Source organism: Aspergillus sclerotioniger (genome assembly GCF_003184525.1).
Source record: "Aspergillus sclerotioniger CBS 115572 chromosome Unknown BO94scaffold_53, whole genome shotgun sequence".
Taxonomy (NCBI): Eukaryota; Fungi; Ascomycota; class Eurotiomycetes; order Eurotiales; family Aspergillaceae; genus Aspergillus; species Aspergillus sclerotioniger.
In genome coordinates this window covers 82,876-100,127 of record NW_020291043.1, presented here as the reverse complement: position 1 = coordinate 100,127, position 17,252 = coordinate 82,876, and the positions used below count along the sequence as shown (strand labels likewise).

General features: G+C 47.9%; 9 protein-coding genes across 9 annotated transcripts; 6 read left to right on the top strand and 3 right to left on the bottom strand.

The window, feature by feature from the left end:
• The first annotated feature begins 1,420 nt into the window (after window positions 1-1,420).
• Window positions 1,421-2,295, top strand: BO94DRAFT_528867 (uncharacterized protein). The gene has a single exon (XM_025610440.1). The coding sequence runs from the start codon at window positions 1,689-1,691 to the stop codon at window positions 2,079-2,081; it is 393 nt and encodes a 130-aa protein (XP_025461603.1). The 5' UTR covers window positions 1,421-1,688; the 3' UTR covers window positions 2,082-2,295.
• BO94DRAFT_479683 (uncharacterized protein) lies at window positions 1,444-1,602 on the top strand (the record flags this gene model as incomplete). Its single annotated transcript, XM_025608755.1, has 1 exon — window positions 1,444-1,602. A coding segment is annotated over one exon (159 nt), but the record flags the coding sequence as incomplete, so codon positions are not given.
• Window positions 2,296-2,329: 34 nt separating the features above from the next.
• On the top strand, window positions 2,330-4,634 carry BO94DRAFT_479666 (glycerol-3-phosphate dehydrogenase GUT2; the record flags this gene model as incomplete). Its single annotated transcript, XM_025608753.1, has 4 exons — window positions 2,330-2,769; window positions 2,834-3,093; window positions 3,163-4,491; window positions 4,549-4,634. 4 exons carry the CDS (start codon window positions 2,330-2,332, stop codon window positions 4,632-4,634), a joined length of 2,115 nt encoding a protein of 704 aa, XP_025461602.1.
• Window positions 4,635-5,922: 1,288 nt separating this feature from the next.
• Window positions 5,923-6,905, top strand: BO94DRAFT_551569 (uncharacterized protein; the record flags this gene model as incomplete). The annotated part of the gene is made up of 3 exons (XM_025613547.1): window positions 5,923-6,444; window positions 6,725-6,811; window positions 6,840-6,905. The coding sequence occupies 3 exons, from the start codon at window positions 5,923-5,925 to the stop codon at window positions 6,903-6,905; spliced, it is 675 nt and encodes a 224-aa protein (XP_025461601.1).
• Window positions 6,906-9,486: 2,581 nt separating this feature from the next.
• On the bottom strand, window positions 9,487-9,738 carry BO94DRAFT_430706 (uncharacterized protein; the record flags this gene model as incomplete). The annotated part of the gene is made up of 1 exon (XM_025607476.1): window positions 9,487-9,738. A coding segment is annotated over one exon (252 nt), but the record flags the coding sequence as incomplete, so codon positions are not given.
• Window positions 9,739-10,758: 1,020 nt separating this feature from the next.
• On the bottom strand, window positions 10,759-11,034 carry BO94DRAFT_479686 (uncharacterized protein; the record flags this gene model as incomplete). Its single annotated transcript, XM_025608756.1, has 2 exons — window positions 10,759-10,876; window positions 10,931-11,034. Coding segments are annotated over 2 exons (222 nt in total), but the record flags the coding sequence as incomplete, so codon positions are not given.
• Window positions 11,035-12,777: 1,743 nt separating this feature from the next.
• Window positions 12,778-13,717, bottom strand: BO94DRAFT_333655 (uncharacterized protein). The gene is made up of 3 exons (XM_025607000.1): window positions 13,692-13,717; window positions 13,082-13,635; window positions 12,778-13,023 (listed from the first exon to the last, which is right to left on the bottom strand). Exons 2-3 carry the CDS (start codon window positions 13,446-13,448, stop codon window positions 12,941-12,943), a joined length of 450 nt encoding a protein of 149 aa, XP_025461598.1. The 5' UTR covers window positions 13,449-13,635; window positions 13,692-13,717; the 3' UTR covers window positions 12,778-12,940.
• On the top strand, window positions 13,503-14,925 carry BO94DRAFT_540702 (putative DUF814 domain protein). The gene is made up of 4 exons (XM_025612974.1): window positions 13,503-13,634; window positions 13,694-13,734; window positions 13,872-13,998; window positions 14,059-14,925. Exons 1-4 carry the CDS (start codon window positions 13,562-13,564, stop codon window positions 14,457-14,459), a joined length of 642 nt encoding a protein of 213 aa, XP_025461597.1. The 5' UTR covers window positions 13,503-13,561; the 3' UTR covers window positions 14,460-14,925.
• BO94DRAFT_528856 (putative Golgi matrix protein) lies at window positions 14,923-17,186 on the top strand. The gene is made up of 7 exons (XM_025610439.1): window positions 14,923-15,030; window positions 15,101-15,222; window positions 15,289-15,708; window positions 15,765-16,200; window positions 16,253-16,532; window positions 16,604-16,710; window positions 16,777-17,186. Exons 1-7 carry the CDS (start codon window positions 15,021-15,023, stop codon window positions 16,995-16,997), a joined length of 1,596 nt encoding a protein of 531 aa, XP_025461596.1. The 5' UTR covers window positions 14,923-15,020; the 3' UTR covers window positions 16,998-17,186.
• The last annotated feature ends 66 nt before the right edge of the window (window positions 17,187-17,252 follow it).

Below are 17,252 nucleotides of genomic sequence, written 5' to 3'. Positions count from 1 at the left end.
AAGAAACAGATACTAAGAAAAAAGATTCTTAATAATAAAAATCAGAATAATAATATTAAGAGTGATATTAAGATCTGATATATTTTATATTATAAGATCTTGATAATACTTACCGCGTGTTAACTATAACTATAGTTATAATTATTATAGTTTATATTACAATCTATATATAGTTAGTTTAACAATGGATTTATCAATAAAGATCCCTATTTTTTTCATTTTATTATACTATAAGATAATATAGATTAATCTTTATAAATTATAAGTAATTATAAAAGATTAGTTCTGCATGATCACATATTATGTTTCTGATTATATTATCTTCTCAGTATATGTAGATATGGGAGAGATGAGCATATAAAGGCGCGGTCGCAACTCCTTGTAAAATGTATTTTCAGAAAATCTTTAATAATTCAACCACCATAGTCCGGAGCTTTAGGATTTTGATATAGAAATATAACTAGAATATTAAATTTACATATATCAAGATATTTTAATACTAAATTCTGAATTACAATTTATATTAACAAAAAACTGAAAAGTAGTCTATAAATCAAGCATGGAATGAAGTATTTTTATAATCTAGTATAGTTTTTATAGATTAATTTACATTTACTAGTAAATAATATAATCATAAAATCTATACTAAAATTTGAAAACTACAGCTCTTATAATGGTTGAGCTATTAAAGATATCCTGAAAGTACTTTTTATATAGAAATCACATATAAAAGTGACTGATTTATTGAGCTGAGGGGATCCGTCGAGCTGTGGCCGACCCAACCCGGTGGGTTGGGGTGGGTTGGCGGCGCGACGCGTAGATACCTATCTAGTACATATGTATTCCATCCTATACCTGCGGTCCTCTCAGGGTCTGGGCTGGGCAAGTGGAGCAACAAGCCCGACAACCAGGGACACCCACCCTTTGTTAACCGATAACCATGAGGAAAACCTCCTCTGGACTTTGTCGTGAATAGGTGGAATCTCAGGGCCGGGATTAGGTATTGTTACGGAGTACTATCTAGAGTAAATTACCTCCAGCCCAGACCGGGACGTTCAGGGTCAGAAGGTTGAGCTCTCTCGATAGATAGGTAATAGGTAAATTCTTGAATACACAGTAGGGAGTAAACTAGTAGTATACTACATACACCTGATCCACGCTGAAAACGTGGACGGTCGCGTGATTTCCGATCAGCACACTAAGTAGCTGGCCTACTTAGGTATTCCGTACTGCTGTCAAGGCAGAGTAGTACTATGTAGAGACTAAACCCGAGCGGACGGCTTAAAAATAGTAGTACTATGTAGTTACCTATAGAAGGCATACACTACTCCGCCCTCCACCCTCTCCCCAGCGCCAGGCTATAAAGAGAAAAGGGATAAAGGGGGGTTGGGAAGAGGTACTCCGTACTAAGCATGATAGACCGCGAGTCTGGAAGCCGTGAAAGGGCCCAGGAGAGCCGAATCGGGAAAAGATAGCAAAGCAGACAAAATCTTTGCTGGTCACATGCGGTCCCGGAGTTCGGGCGCAGCGGGCAAATCAGTGATCAGGCCCATTCACGCCCGGGGCTGCCGAGCCGCTTATTGGTGGGACAATCCTGATTGACGCCGCGACACCGTCATAGCGACCCGCCCCCATTATTTTCTCCTTCCAGTCCATCCCATTCCCGGATTCCGCCTGTCGGGGAGCTCATGACGCAGCCACCAAAATTCCAAAAGGTGGAAGGTTACCCGGCCATTGATCCATCTCATTCCTCCTCTGTACCCTCAATTTCTTTGACGGTATCATTCAAAGTGGACAAAAGTGGACAAGTGGTCCGGCATTCCTCATCCCTCGCATCCTCCTCCTCTCCCATCCCCCACGATACTTCAATCCCCGTCATCCCCGTCCACCCCGTCCAGCCCGCGTCCCAATTTAATCACTCCAATCTCATCCTATCCTCTCTTGCCTTATACGTAGGGAGTACTGCAGCATATACATCCCTTGGATCTCACCCACTTCCTCTCCGTCCTTCTTGCTTGTCCCTGCATCCACATTTTCTCTTCTTCTCACACCTGTTTGGCTTCTTGGATAAGTATTGCTGAGGAAGGTATGCCGCTCCAAACCCTGTTCACGTCTGCGCATCTATCAGACACCACAGCCCCTGGGTCAATGTCCGACTGATATTTGTGTGTGTGAAGTGTGTTTGGATATAGAACATACAACACGCCTTTATTTTCTCTAGAAAACTCCCCTCCCCGTTACCTTAGTCGTGAGGATAAAACGCGATCCGCCTTGATCGTTCGCTGGTCACTGGGGCCCGTTAGCTGAAGATCCGACTTGCCCGAACACAATGGCCTCTCGTCAGTCGCGTAGGGTTTTGCGGCCTCTCCTCTATACTTCGCTTGCTGCTGCTACAGGAGCTGGTGTACTCTACATTTCCTACCGCCCTCGCAATATCCCTGGCTCGGAAGCCCCTGCGGTTCCGCCACCGGGGTACCATGAAGGCAAACTCGTACCCCCAAGCTTTCCCACAATTAAATCTCGCCTGGAACAGATTCAAGAGCTCAAGCGCTCTTCTGGTGGAAGCAACCCTGATGAGTATGATCTGCTTGTCATTGGCGGCGGCGCCACTGGATCGGGTATCGCCCTTGATGCTGCCACACGAGGGTTGAAGGTTGCCATTGTCGAAAGAGACGACTTCAGTGCTGGAACGAGCAGCAAGAGTACAAAACTTGTCCATGGTGGTGTTCGGTACCTGGAAAAGGCCGTCTGGGAGTTGGATTATAACCAGTCAGTTTCTTTCTACGCCTCTGTCGGAACCGGCCGTGAAACGCTAATCATCTTTCCGTCGTAGATACAAGCTGGTGAAGGAGGCCTTGAGGGAGCGAAAGTATTTCTTGAACACTGCACCACATCTTTCCAGCTGGCTCCCTATCATGGTACCGCTGCAGAAATGGTGGCATGCCCCTTATTTCTGGGCGGGAACCAAATTCTATGACTATCTGGCTGGGTCTGAGGGAATTGAGAGCTCCTATTTCCTGACTAAGAGCAAGGCTATTGATGCTTTTCCCATGTTAAGAAAGGACAACTTGATCGGTGCCATGGTATACTATGGTGTGTAACAACCAAACCCCTTCCAGCCAGTTGGTTACCTGTCGCTAGTCGCTAACGGTGTACATATAGATGGTGCTCACAACGACTCTCGGATGAATGTTTCTCTCGCGATGACGGCTGCGCTATATGGAGCTACTGTTGTCAACCACATGCAGGTCACTGGTCTAACGAAAGACGCGTCCGGGAAACTGAACGGTGCCCGGCTCAAGGACCTAATTCCTGGACGAGATGGCCAGGAGGCGGAGGAGTTTACGATTAAGGCAAAGGGCATTATCAATGCAACTGGGCCCTTCACCGACTCGATCAGAAAGATGGACGAACCTGACGTAAAAGAGATTGTGGCCCCGAGCTCCGGCGTCCATGTGATCCTCCCTGGCTACTACAGCCCTTCGGATATGGGCCTCATTGACCCATCTACATCGGACGGCCGTGTTATTTTCTTCCTCCCCTGGCAAGGAAACACCATTGCCGGAACGACAGACGAGCCAACCGAGATCACACCTCAACCACAGCCCTCTGAGAAGGATATCAATTGGATTCTCTCGGAAGTCCGTAATTATTTAGCCCCGGACATCAATATTGATCGAAGCGATGTGCTCGCTGCCTGGGCCGGAATCCGCCCTCTGGTGCGTGACCCCAAGGTGAAGAGTTCCGAGGCCCTGGTTCGCAATCACCTCATCTCTGTGTCTGCATCCGGACTTTTGACCTGCGCTGGCGGCAAGTGGACTACCTACCGGCAGATGGCTGAAGAAGCAGTAGATGAAGCCATCGACGTCTTCGGCATCAAACCGCGTGGAGTGTCTGGCGCCCCAGATATCAGTGGAGTCGGGGGAAGCGGCCTTGTCTCTGACGGCGCAGTTCTTGACGGATCTTGTCAAACCCACCAGGTCCGCCTGATTGGAGCTCATGGCTTCTCCAAAACGCTCTTCATCAACCTTATCCAGCATTTCGGGCTGGAGGTAGATGTGGCTAAGCACTTAACAGAGTCATATGGTGATCGAGCCTGGCAGGTTGCGGCTTTGTCAGCCCCGACAAATGCACGTTTCCCTGTACGAGGTCAGCGTATTTCCACACTTTACCCATTCATTGACGGTGAGATTCGCTATGCTGTGCGCCACGAGTACGCACAGACTGCCACCGATGTTATTGCTCGCAGAACTCGCTTGGCATTCCTGAATGCTGAAGCAGCACTCGAAGCCCTTCCTAACATTATCGATTTGATGGGTGAAGAGCTGAAGTGGGATAGGACCAGGAAAGAGACAGAATGGAAAGAAAGCGTCCATTTCCTTTCCTCCATGGGTCTGCCAAAGAATTTCCTCGACATGACGAGGGAGGATGTCGAGGCGGGCAAAGTGAAGCAGGTGGATATTGCACAAAGAAAGACCTTTTCTCGTATTGGTGAGTCGACACTACACCGGAAATTCATTCCTGAGTAGAGTTGCTAACAACGTGTAGATCCGCCAGCAGATGTGCTCAGTAGTGACATTCCCACGCCAGATACAAACCAGCTGATACACTCCGATTCCCCGGCAAACAAATAGACAGTTGCGAGCTATAGAGAATTTGCTTTTGTATAAATAGTCTAGATGTATAATTTGATACCATAATGTATTATGGGCCTGACTGATCGCTTCTCTTTACCTACCTCTCTTATACTTACATATCGGCCCCCATCCGACCGTGGACAGGCGCTGGTGATCCATACTGATTGATGTTGCCAGCTCATATTTCGTTGTGGATGGCGTCGAAACCAAGGCCGCAGTCGATAAGCAAATGGATGGGCAATATTGCCAGATCGCTGCATGCAACGGGGACCCAATGCCTATTGAGAAAACATGGAGGAAACTTTGCTGCGGCATAATTCTCTTCACCTGCCATTTGACTGTCCTTAGTATAGGCAGTGCCTCCCTGTTTCTGCCTTGCCCTGCCACCGGCCTCTGCCTACCGTTGATCATGATGCTTTTTGCTCGATGCCGTGGACATTATTCCCAGTACCTCCTTCCGATTTATAGGTCAGAGTTAGTTATGCGCTCGCCCCATTATGGTATGGAACAGTGCGCAAAGGCGCTCCGGCGCTGATACCTCTCAGCTGCATGAGAATGGCATGGAGCTTGCGAGGAAATTGAACCAGGGAGCCTCCCAACCACAACCGATTCGCGAGGGAGAAGATCCTTTTAGAAAGGAATTGATGTGGAGGTGGAATACAAAACGTTGACTTGGTGGTGAGAAACTTCCAACAATTTGATACTTGAGAAGTGCTGATCTTAGCCCAGACAAGTGGGAATGAATGAGTCGACATCGTCTCACACTATGTAACACGTATGTAGCGTTTTAACGAAGCCAGTCATGATAGCGGAGACCATATTGCTTGAATTACTTGCTCTTCCAAAAGTGCTAGCTACATTGGGGCTCCTCCCGTAGGATCTCCTGCCTCGAAGGAATCACCATCGCCCCGTCTAGGCTAACGTTAACGGCGTTGCCGTAGTCGTGGGAATCGGGCTTCTGACCACCTATAGGGGACTCGTCATTGGCGAGTTTAAATGTCGCTACGCCCAAACACATATATGATGGCCATATACCGTGGGGAAGGTTTGGCTGTGAGATCCTGGATGCTGCATAGCTGGTCTTCATCAACTTCATTATGGGTAGTCATATATTGAACTTCTTCATCATAATGAACGTTCTCACTGGATAATTAGGGTGCATAATTCTGTTTTAGTGACTGGGGCGTTGGTTTCTTTCGTTCTTGCCATCTCACGTCGTCTCGAAAGCTTATCATTCCTCTCCTCCATCAACTTTACTAAAATCCTCGGGGCACTCTTTGCAAGCATGGTTGGGGCATTTCTTGACAAGACAGGCCATCGCCATTCGCTGGCGTCGTCTATGTTCCGCGATGCATTTGTTGCCGTTGCAACTGTTGTTTTTGCGTATGCAGGACATGTTGCCTTCTTCACATTGTTTCCGGAGTTCCGAGATGTGAAAGCTTACCCGAAAGCATTAGTACTGTTGCAACTGAGTAAAATAATGCTCTATAGAGCAACGGCCATTGTAATATACAAGTTGTTTGGGCCGGATGTCACTATCTCTCTACTCAGCTGGGCCATTGTCCAGGATGATCTCGCATGGGAGTGCAATTCCAACAGCGAGCGGACTGTCATTACTCTTCTCAGTCAACTAGTTAAACACACAAGCAAGTCTGTGATTGCAGGAGTTGTCAACACCCATGTCGCGGCGAAACGCCATGCACTCACATTTATTCAGGGCAATGTCCCTATATGCGCCATTAACTGGCTCGGTGCATGGATACTAGTAGAAAGCATACCAGTATTTAACGATGTATCAGGGTTTGCGGTGAGAACTTCGAGATGTTCCCACGGAAGGTCATCCGGCACGAAGAACTGTCCCATCCCATTGCAGGTCATTGTTTGCCAACTGGTCCATTTTCAGTCTTCCCGGGATTTTTATTACATTCAGACGGGATGCGGGCCCTACAATTAGAAACAGACCATTTTTATGGGTTTCAGTTATGTCATTGTCGTCATTGGGATGGTACTAATAATTCAAAAATAGGCAGTTTGCTACGTCGAATTGTTTTAGTGCATTTTTGGGGTATACTCCTCTATTGCATCAGAGTCCGAGACTTTCCTTGCCCGGGATCATTCTAACAGGTCATGTACTACCCATAACTGGCCAGGCCAAGAAGAGAAATGATGAACAGGTATGCTAATGACTTTATATCCTGTTAGATCAACAGTAAGGCCTGTGTTGTCTGCTACGATCTTCTCTTCTTCTTGACTCTGTTGATGATTTGAGCGCTCAGCTGCTTATTTGGCCCTGCAACACCATCTGATACTTATCAGTATTGAGTACGAGAAGGTTTTAATGGAGGATCTCATTATATTGCTAATGTCCTCTGTTCATAGACCTGCAGGTATAGCTCAAATAAGTCTATAGTTCATGTGTCCTCAAATATTTCCAAGTGGCACTAGCCTGGCATTGACTTATCTTCCAGGCACAGGGAAAAGAGTTGAGATATCTAGAGTACCAAGATAGAGCTATATACTATCTACGAATTGTCATCTCTGACATGTGGAGTAGTGCGTATTCCTTTGGGTCGCCCGGTGTGATACTTACTACTGAGACAGGGTCCTAGCCGACTCTATGGTAATGAAAAACACTATGGTTTATAAACAGCCTCCACGGCACCTAGTGTATAAGCGAGGGTTTTGCGCAAATTGTTCAAGGTAGTTCACCTATAGCTCTCAGTTCCATGCATGTTCTGGGTATCTGGTAATAGATAGCGAAAGGCTATCCATGAGTAGATACCTACCAATAGGCACTAGGTAGGGCCTTGGTAGCTGGACGTACTCCGCAGATACATACTTAGTAGTAGTAGTCGCATCCATTCACTATCTACTAGTAGTAAGTACTGTGTACTAGAGTATGTAGATTTACTAGATTGGAGAAGGTGACATCAGATCCAGACTCCACAATAATATTCAATCAGAAATCTTGTCCGCGCGCGGGAGCCCGATTTGGATGCAACCTGGACAAGCGCCTAATTACACGGAGATGGTACCCCTTTACTGAACATCTTGCAGGTCTAGGACCTTGCCTTTTGAAGCAGAGATCTTCATCGATCATCTGTTTTATAAACAAAAGATCACTAATATCCTGTATTAGAATATCTAGAATAACACACTCTACAGAATACATATATACTCTGTATATATATCTAATAAGAATATCAACTGTTCTTAAAATCCCTAAGGATCTCAATCACCCTAACCATGCTAATAATCCTAACTACCTTAATTGCTCTAATTACCTTAACCCTAATCACCTCAAGAACCTCAATCTTGAAGCTTTAAGTATGTGATACTATCTCTATGCTTTACCATACAAAACAGGTGGAGTAGCAGAAATACTGCTATTTTAAGAAGAATACCAGGTCTGTAGTAAGATGTTAGATGGGTAGGGTACCATCCGCGTAATTAGGCGCCTGGACAAGGTTCCTGTTCGATTTTCGGCCTTTCCCAGTTGCCGCTCCCCGCCCCCACCTACCCGAGAGTCATAGACATCAGATACACCCAGTACGGAGTACCGGTAGGAAGTAGTACTTAACCACTTCAGAAGGCAACGTCCTCGTACCTTGAGTTCCAGCCACATAATATACTAGGAATATAGCTATATGATAAACTGCCGTCATTGGCTTGCAGGTACAGCCATAAGGGCCTCGTGCAGAATTATAGTGGATGTGTAGCTGTATATCCATCGTACGCAGGTGCCTCTTTAGCGTCATGGATTTGTACAAAGGTACGTAACCACTGTCTGGTACGTCCGGAATACCTAGCCCGTGCCCGACAACCATGTCGCATTCCGCTTCCGAGTCCCTAATGTAAATTTAGGGACGTATCTACAATGTGCCTCGCAAGGTGAGCTTCCCCACCTCCTACTCAACTGAGTATGGATGGTCCTAGGTGGTCTTGGCCTGGTTACTCCACTTTAAGAAGGTATGTATGCGTATGGATGGTCCATCGCGTACTAAATAGTGCAGGGCAGCACTGAGACTGAGTATGTACATGACCATCTCAGCTGATAGGTCAGCAGAGCAACCTGGAAACCCTCCAGGGTAGAAGGTCGAGTGCGGGGCCCGGGGAGAAGAGGCGGACGGTTTCGTGTCGATGATGATGATGATGATCCCGCTTTGACTGGTGGAAATGAAACGATGCATTAAGAAATGAGCCCATGGCCTGTTGAAAGGTGAAATATTGAATGATAGAAGAGATAGATAGGAACGACAGGACAAGTCGGAACAGTAAGGAGGACCGTGATTGTATCAGGGAATTTCAACGAGAACATTAACCCATAAAGATAACGGAGAAAGAAAAGAAATTAGAATGATGATAGAAAAGAAAAAAGAGAGGGCCGGTCGTTTAAAATTGGCCCTTTCCACCAGTTCAGGCATCTTAAACAGGTACATTTGGAGACGGCTATATCTGAGTGTTCTCACCCGCTCGGGTATCGGGCCAACCAGGTCGGACACGAGAATCGAAATGCGTGATCAATTCTCTTAACATACCATGACATGAGATATAGCTGGTATTCCTCGAGCCCGCGTACCCCAGAGAGCCCCATATGCAAGTGCTCATTCTCACCTGATAAACCCATCGTCTTCTTGCCACATTTCAATTTCTTGTTTGCCTTGGCAGACCGACGAGGTTGTGAACTGGGAGTTGCTGAGCGGTTGTTGCTGAGTAAGGCTCTCTGTTTGATCCTGCTTGATCCGACTGTCTAGATCAATCAGGGCCTGACGTCCGCAGTTCTTTTTGAGCCTTGAGCCCGAAGACGGGGTGAGCGTATAGATGACAATTGATGACGGGGCAACGGTCACTAAGTCTTGCTTCCGTTGGAGGCTGAGTGATTTGGGCGATAATGGTTCCAAAACTGCTCCACAGCTCTTCGGCCCTCGGGCTGCTTCCCATAGCGATAGATGAAGTAATTAAACAAGGCGAACTCCTCGCGATTGAGCACGTACTCCGGCTCATTTTTGATCCGTTCCCATAGCTTCCCGACGGCAGCTTCGAGGATAGCGGCCGTGCCAGAGTCACCTTGATTATCTCTGGCGCGGTCCAGGGCGGTTCGTACTTCGGGAGAGGATGCAGAGTCGGCCATCTGGAGCAGCTGTATCTTGTGCTTCAGAATAGGCACGGTTCATGGAGGATTGGGTTCTTGAGAAACGAAGATAGAAGAGTCCCGCGGGTACTGCAGAATGCTCGATGCTTAGGGAGGGCAAGCCAGGTTGATGACAGTGGAAGAAAGGGGGTTGAGGTAGAATGATCCCTGACCTTTTCATCAAAAATTTTTTTTGGCGAACTGTCTTTAGCAAGCTCCGACCTTCCCCATTTAACATTGTCCAGGTGGAGTAGGGGGTTTGGTGGGCAATCGTGGATCGAGTCTCTTACAAGGGACAATAATACTAATCATTCAATAATACTAAGAATATTTAAATGAGACTAATAATGCCTCCAAAGTAATTCTCTGAGTATGGAATAATATATTAATGATATTAAATGAATGGACGTGCTGGCGCCGGGGGAACATCCAGGTTTGAACTGTTTTGCCTTTTTGTATTTATTTAATTCCAATTCCTTTACCCCCCTTTCGTCCACTGTTTCTCCCTATCTTTTTTTAAAAAAGTTCAATACCGCTCCCCCCTTCTCCTATGTCTTGTCCAATCGTCGGATAGGCCCTTCGTAGATTCAGCCTGGAAATCAAGAGCGTTTTTTTCAATCTAAGTAATTTGTTGATCTAATTTTTTTTTTTTCATTTCTAGCCTACAGAGTTCTGTCTGTTGACCCAATCCGACTCTATCTTTTCCGTTGTGCCTTTTGAGAACCTAAAAATAAGGGGAGGGAGAATCCGTTGGCGTTGTCCACCACATCGTCTGGAATACTTCAGGCCGTGCTGTATGTGCGGTATGTACGGAGTACTATGTAGATACATAAGAGGGGACAGGCTGCAGTGGTGGGGTTTTCGGGCTCCCTATTTCCACTTTCTCTTTCTCCTTCGCGTTCACCCTCTTTAATTTCCCTCCCATTGCTCTGATTTGTATGGCCATGTGGCAGGTGGGGTTCTGTACGGGCTCACCCGCTGTAGCAGCGTCTAGTATTGAGCCCTTGGCGCAACGGTTTTCCTCGCGTTGGGAAAAGTGTCAGATTTGGACTCCACGGTAGGGTAAGGATGGTAGGGTTGCGAACCTGGCCGAAACGAGCGGCTCCTGCTGGTTGGTACTACGTATGTAGATACTAGCCAGTATTGGAAACTGGTTACGTACGGATCGGTGGTAGTCATCCGGTAACTACGGGTAATCCGTCTAGGCACAGCCGGCGCTTGAACGAATCCAGAAACCGAGGGTAGTACTCCTGTTCCGTAGACGGCTGGGTCACCAGTGGGCGCTCGTTACGGAGTAAATGGGGTCAAGAAGTGTCCGCACTTTTTACGTAGTAGATAGAACTTAATACCAGCCGGGCTGGTACGGTATGTAGTCTATCATCCAGTCATGAGTGACCGGCTTGTCGGAATATTAGATTAATTAGGGGTAATCCGTAGATAAAAATCAAAAGGAAAAGGCGAAGCACAGTGGGAAAGGAGGATGATTTTGGAAAAGAACGGCGGGTTGAAGCAGAAACTAAGAGAAGTACTACTAGGTAAGTGCTTAGGAGAGCGCGTACATATGTATGTAGTATGTACGTAGTATGGACCGGGCACATGTGGATATCATGTAGTAGTTCTAAGTACCTAGGGATCGCGAATGAGTCAGTCCTGCGAGAAAGTTCTCCTTGGATCGCCATGGGTGATGGTTGGCTTGGAGAAATTCGGACTGCTTCCATGAGTTCAAAGTTCAGACTTCAAATTCTCCGTGACCGCTCCACTCCATACATGCGTACGACTCACCCACAAGTCCGTACAGTCCGGTGCATGAGCGGGGTGGGTCTAGGGTGGTTCGTTGCAAGGCAGATTGGTCGGGCGGTCTGGAATACTGCTAGTATTAGTTTAGGGCCTTAGGCTAGGAGGTGAAATGACTCGCATCTCTGGGAGGTTCACAGCTGGAAAAGTCAAAAGACCTCCAGATGTACTTACACACTGGCGAATGCATCTTTCCATCCGACTCTCAAACGCCATCCATGGTACCCTGGACCCCTTGAAGCATGCCATTGGCTGGAACATATGCACAACGGATCAACCTTGTATGCATCGTCTTCATTCTTCTCTGCCGACTGAGTATGGAGAGAAATCCCACGGCAGCAGCTTGCCGCTTCGGCTAGCTATTTAGTAGGCAGTCGAAAGTTCGCCGAGTCGCTGACACAACATTGATATCCAACAAACACCACGACAGTGAAATCCAGGCCAATCTGCGATTCTGGGTATCTGCGGAGGCTTTGATGGCCCTTATCCATCCTTGCTCCTGTTGTCAACTTGTTTGCCCTTGTTGAAGAAGCAAATTATGGCCTGGGCGAGTCCCTGTATCTTGTGCTAGGAACCACAGTTAGTCCCACCTCCCTGCATCTGGGCCTCCCTTCGAACAGGAGCTACCTAAATTCAATCACCATACTGACACGTTGGTTTTTGCATTTCCTTCCACATCAGATTGAACGACAGAACATAGGCAGCTGTTACAAGCTGAAGTGTGCTGTTCCCTGTCGTTGTTGCATTAGTGATGATTTACTGACATGATCCATGTAACTTTATTGCTTCTCCCTGCTCGCTTATCCATCATTTGAGACGGCCTCGATGCCCGATTGCTGCCACTTGTCAAACCTGTCCTAGGTGTAAACCGAAGCCTGAAATCATTAACCTGGGGGGTTGCTGCTGGGATCAGTTCAAACATCACAAGACGAAGGTCTGCTTTCCTGCCGACATCAGGCTATTTTCACTGGGTACCCGATCTGAAGTACCAAGTGATTCAACTCACAATGAGCATGTGGTGACAGCAAGGGCACTCCATCCTGACAATTCATTTACAGACTTGAAAATTCATGTTTGGTTTGGGTGGGTGACTTCCCCAGGCCAGGCCAGTCAGCCAGCCCCCTTGCCGCTGATAAGTTGACGCGCTCTGTGGGCACCGATTCAGTCTGACCAACTCTAAGATTACGCGCCAAGTCCAGGATTGTGAGAAAGGTCATCGGTGTTGCCCCCTGCTGTGGGTTCACTGAAACACCCACTCAGTGCGTACCAACCTATCGTTGCCAAAGCAATGGGTTTGGCAACTGACGGATGACTTTGCCAGTGGTTGATCGAGTGAGAGCTATTGTGCACCTGGCAGCTAGTACTAATTTGCGAAGCGCTAGCTGAGCAATACTAGGTTGGTCCTGCTAGGGAAGTTTCCAGCTCCGTGGCTCCTCATTGGTCGATGAAGTTGCACAAATTCTGCTTTCCTATTGGCTCATTTGAACACTCATAATGTGACCTGTTATATATTGCTTACTAAGGCGCTTCACAATGCCTTGGGCTGTGGGCGGCCGAAGGCCGTCCGCAGGCCAGGACCTAGTATCTAGACCAATACCCGGACCTGTACTATGTAGGTATGTAAGAAGCAAGTAGAGAGGCAGGCCCTGACGGAGGGATTTAAAAGCCATAAGCCTTGTGAAGTACATCCTGCGACCATGAAATGTCACAACCATGTTGGGCAGTGAGGTAGTTAACTGGAGAGATGCATTCCTGTGATTTCTGCCTGTCAGATGCCGACGAAGAGGCAGCGGCCTGTACGGAGTACCAATGGATACAGCCATGACTAATCTGCCTCTTGTTCCCCGCGCCGTTCTAGCAAAGAAATCTTTCCAGTCTCCACACATCCTTCAATCCGACTAGAGATTGTAAAGCTCTCGCCTTGCCACTTTTGTGCTGTGGTCGTATTGGTGCTGACCTTTTCGTGCCAGCATTTATCGAGGGAGGTGTCCTGGGCAAAATGGTGTACTATTTCACGTCGAATGTGGTCCAACCCTCTGCTTTCATCTATGTCGGGAAAGATAAATTTGAGAGTACGATGGCCATGTTACAGTCTGAGAACATGCTCGAATCTGACGATCTCCGTGGGCAGATGAGGATCTCATAAAGTATGGGTTAGAGCAGGACGTTTGGTACCGTGACCCTTGCGCTGTGATCGGCCACTTTTCGCAAAGGGCGTGCTAATGCTTTCACTCGGATATCTTTTACCGTAGGGTTTGTTCATCATCCTATCGTGATAAAGCTGCATCTACTAATGAAGTTGTCTTTAGTTCCACGTCGATAATCTGTCAAGTGCTCACGTCTACGTCCGCCTCCGGGAAGGTGATACATGGGACAACATCCCCGAGCAGCTCTTGGAAGATTGCGCACAGCTTACGAAGGCGAATTCGATCGAAGGTCAGCAATAGTGACTCGGAAAAAAAAAACACTCATGAGGTAGTCTAAGTGGCAGAGCAGGGAATAAGAAGGACAACATCACCGTGATTTACACACCGTGGTCGAATCTTCTGAAAGACGGGTCCATGACAACTGGCCAAGTCTCTTTCCACAATCCCAAATTGGTCCGCAAGGTGTATGTTCGACAACGGGAGAATCCCATTGTTAACCGACTGAACAAGACCCGCGTCGAAAAGTTCCCCGACCTCAGGGCGGAGAAGGATGAATACCTGAAGAAAAAGCAAAAAGAGGAACGGAAGGTACGAGAGGAGCAGCGCTCGAGGGAGAAGCAGGAGCGGAGGAAACGAGACCAGTTGAAGTGGCAGAAAGAACATGCCTATGATGATCTGATGAGCGAGGAAAATGTCCAGGCGAGCAGCAACCAAGACCGGGATCCGGACTTTCTCGACGACTTTATGTGATGGGGAGAGGGGGATGGCATGATCATGTCGGGCAGTATATGGGAGGCGGCAGACCGCGTAGGATAAGACAACTCGCCGCCCGAGTCTCCAGGGGCGAATCCTGAGCCGTGGTACAATATGGCAACATTATCAAATGGCATATTGCCCGTGGTTCCTGATGCAATTGCGAGTACATCCGTGAAAACAAGCGACGAGGGCATTTTTGGTACCTCCGGGCGTAGTGGTTGGTATTGATAGCCGGCGACTGAAGTATATGGGGGGCTCTACAATTAGCGGGAAAGATGCATGATTTCATATGCTGGACTGTACAAAAGAATCTTTGCGCGCAGTTGATAATCAGCGTGACATGCTATGGTATGTAGTTGAAGTCCTGCGGTGTATCCGTGGTGGTTCTGCGTACCTAAGCGAGAGCTGCGGACCGCGGAAGCAATCTCCCTGCGCTAGCGATGTTGACAGCTATGGCCCCTACCTCATAACGACACGCAAGCCCCTCCAGTGCAGTAACAGTCGCAGCAGCCCTAGAATAAAACACCCTCCTCTGGGAAGTCGGAAGAAGGAAAAATGCCCGAAGGTCCGTCGCCAACCGTGCCTCTCAAGATTCTCACTAATTCCCGACGATCCTGCTCACGATTGTCCAACAGCCGCAAAACCAAAGAGCAAGAAGAAGAACAAGGGGGGCGCTAAGCTCAAGGAAGTAGATGAGCGCCCAGAAGCCAATACTGACACTGAATTAATCGACACCTCGGAGGCCATGCAACAAACTGTAAGGGCCCCCGCATGAACATGGTTAAGGCCTGCGTGCGCTAAATCCGGATCATCGAACGTGCAGGGTGATATGAACACGGAGGAGACCGGCAGAAGCCCGGATAATGAAGTTGTGAAGAATGAAATCAAATCGACTGCTGACACAATAACCGAGACCACCGGGAATGGGGGAACAACCGGCAGTCAAAATAGGACCGAGCATGCGGACAATGAAAATGGGTCACCCGGCTCGGAAGTCCATCAGTCGAATGAACGACTTGATGCCCTTGTTAGAGATCGAGATACTTTGCGCGTAGAGGTGACGGATTTGCGGAAATCGTTGGAGGAGATACAATCTAAACATCGGGCAGACATGGCGGCCCAGCAGGAGAAGCTGGACGATGCCGAAAGCAAGAAGGAGCATGCAGAATCGCAGTTCCAGAAACTTCTGGAAAGAGTGAATACAATCAAGTCACAACTTGGCGAAAGGCTCCGGGAAGACGCTGTGTGTTTTACCATCTGAAGTCCAACCTTCTCTAGTTTCACTAACCCCTCGAATAGGAAGAAATCGCACAGGCGAGATCAAGGATCGAGGAGCTGGAAGAACAGAACTCAAGCTTACAAGATGGGCTGCGGTCGAAGGACAACGAGGTTGAGCAACTATCGGAAACGAACGGCGAGTTGTCAAGGGAACTCTCGACCTTGCGAGACCGTACAAATTTGTCACAGCAGAACTGGCTCAAGGAGAAAGAAGAACTGCTTGAACAAGAGAAATACCTGCAATCGGAGTTTGAGCAAGCTAAGGAAGCTATGCATAATTGGGAAGTACTGGCAATGGAGGAGCGGTCTATCCGAGAAAACTTAGGAGAGAAGGTTGTGGATCTCGAGGAACAACTTGTCACCGTCAAAGATGCTTACGAGAAAACTGCTGCTGAACGTGATTCCCAACTGGCCATTGTGGATGGACTCCAGCGTGCGCTACAAGAAATACAAATGGGTGAGCTAGAGTCCGCCGTCATAATACACCCGCAGATGCTAACAAGACTTAGCACGTAAACAAGAACTTCGTGAGCTAGTAGAAAGCTCTGATGCTCAGCTGGAGAAGCTCAAACAAGCGCTTCATGGCGCAGAAAAGAAAGCCTCAGAGGCCGATAAGGCTTTCCAGGATGCCCAGAATGAACTCAAACGAGTACGGCCGTTCGAAAAAGAAGTTAAAGAGAAGAATCTCTTGATTGGGAAGCTCCGGCATGAAGCGGTAACGCTAAATGACCACCTGACAAAGGCCCTGCGGTTCCTCAAGAGAGGCAAGCCAGAGGATAATGTTGACCGGTATGTCAAACGCGACATGCTCCGCACACGAGCTCAGGCGCTTCAGGATTCCCGCTTACAGAATTCTCCAGACATATCGTGACGAACCATCTGTTGCACTTCCTTGCTCTCGACCGATCAGACCCCAAAAAGTTCCAGATCCTGCAACTTATCGCAGCGCTTCTAGGCTGGACTGATGGTAGGCGGATACACCATTGACATGAAATGGTACCACATGTGCAATGATGCTGATAATTTGTGACAGAGCAACGGGAGCAGGCAGGTCTGGCGCGTCCAGGAGCATCCAACATCTCTGGCAAGCTGAGAGTTCCAAACACGCCCGTCCACCGTACGCCTAGCAGCCAGACCTTGGCCACGGAATTCTTGGATAACGGCAACACCAACAAAGAGACGCTAGCGGAGCTCTGGTCCAACTTCTTGGAGCAGGAGTCGCAGAGTGCCGAGAGTTTACCACTCAGGCCGTGAACCGAGCCTAGTAGATCTGGTGGCTCAGACGTTATCTAGGTCCCGGAAATCCAGGGTAGACCTTTGGGGCGGCGCAATTGTTTCTATGTATTGTACGATAAGCAGGATCTTATCAGAATCTGTACTCATGTCAGCTTATTATTTTTATCTAGAAGAGTAATACTCATTCTTGCGTCGGCACTATCATTCACTATGAAAATGGGCAGCACTCCCTCACCGCCTCTGGTTCTGCCAGGATGCCGAAAGCCATCCTTG

Bases quoted from the DNA above. Each gene is read 5' to 3' on its own strand.
- BO94DRAFT_528867 (XM_025610440.1), top strand. From the start codon at position 1,689: ATGACGCAGCCACCAAAATTCCAAAAGGTGGAAGGTTACCCGGCCATT.
- BO94DRAFT_333655 (XM_025607000.1), bottom strand. From the start codon at position 13,448: ATGTGTGGAGACTGGAAAGATTTCTTTGCTAGAACGGCGCGGGGAACA. The intron at 13,024-13,081 runs GTAAGCAATATA...ATAGGAAAGCAG, and splicing joins AGGCATTGTGAAGCGCCTTA to AATTTGTGCAACTTCATCGA.
- BO94DRAFT_540702 (XM_025612974.1), top strand. From the start codon at position 13,562: ATGGTGTACTATTTCACGTCGAATGTGGTCCAACCCTCTGCTTTCATC. The intron at 13,635-13,693 runs GTACGATGGCCA...CTCCGTGGGCAG, and splicing joins CGGGAAAGATAAATTTGAGA to ATGAGGATCTCATAAAGTAT. The intron at 13,999-14,058 runs GTCAGCAATAGT...GTGGCAGAGCAG, and splicing joins GAAGGCGAATTCGATCGAAG to GGAATAAGAAGGACAACATC.
- BO94DRAFT_528856 (XM_025610439.1), top strand. The intron at 15,223-15,288 runs GTAAGGGCCCCC...TCGAACGTGCAG, and splicing joins CGGAGGCCATGCAACAAACT to GGTGATATGAACACGGAGGA. The intron at 16,201-16,252 runs GTGAGCTAGAGT...AACAAGACTTAG, and splicing joins GCTACAAGAAATACAAATGG to CACGTAAACAAGAACTTCGT.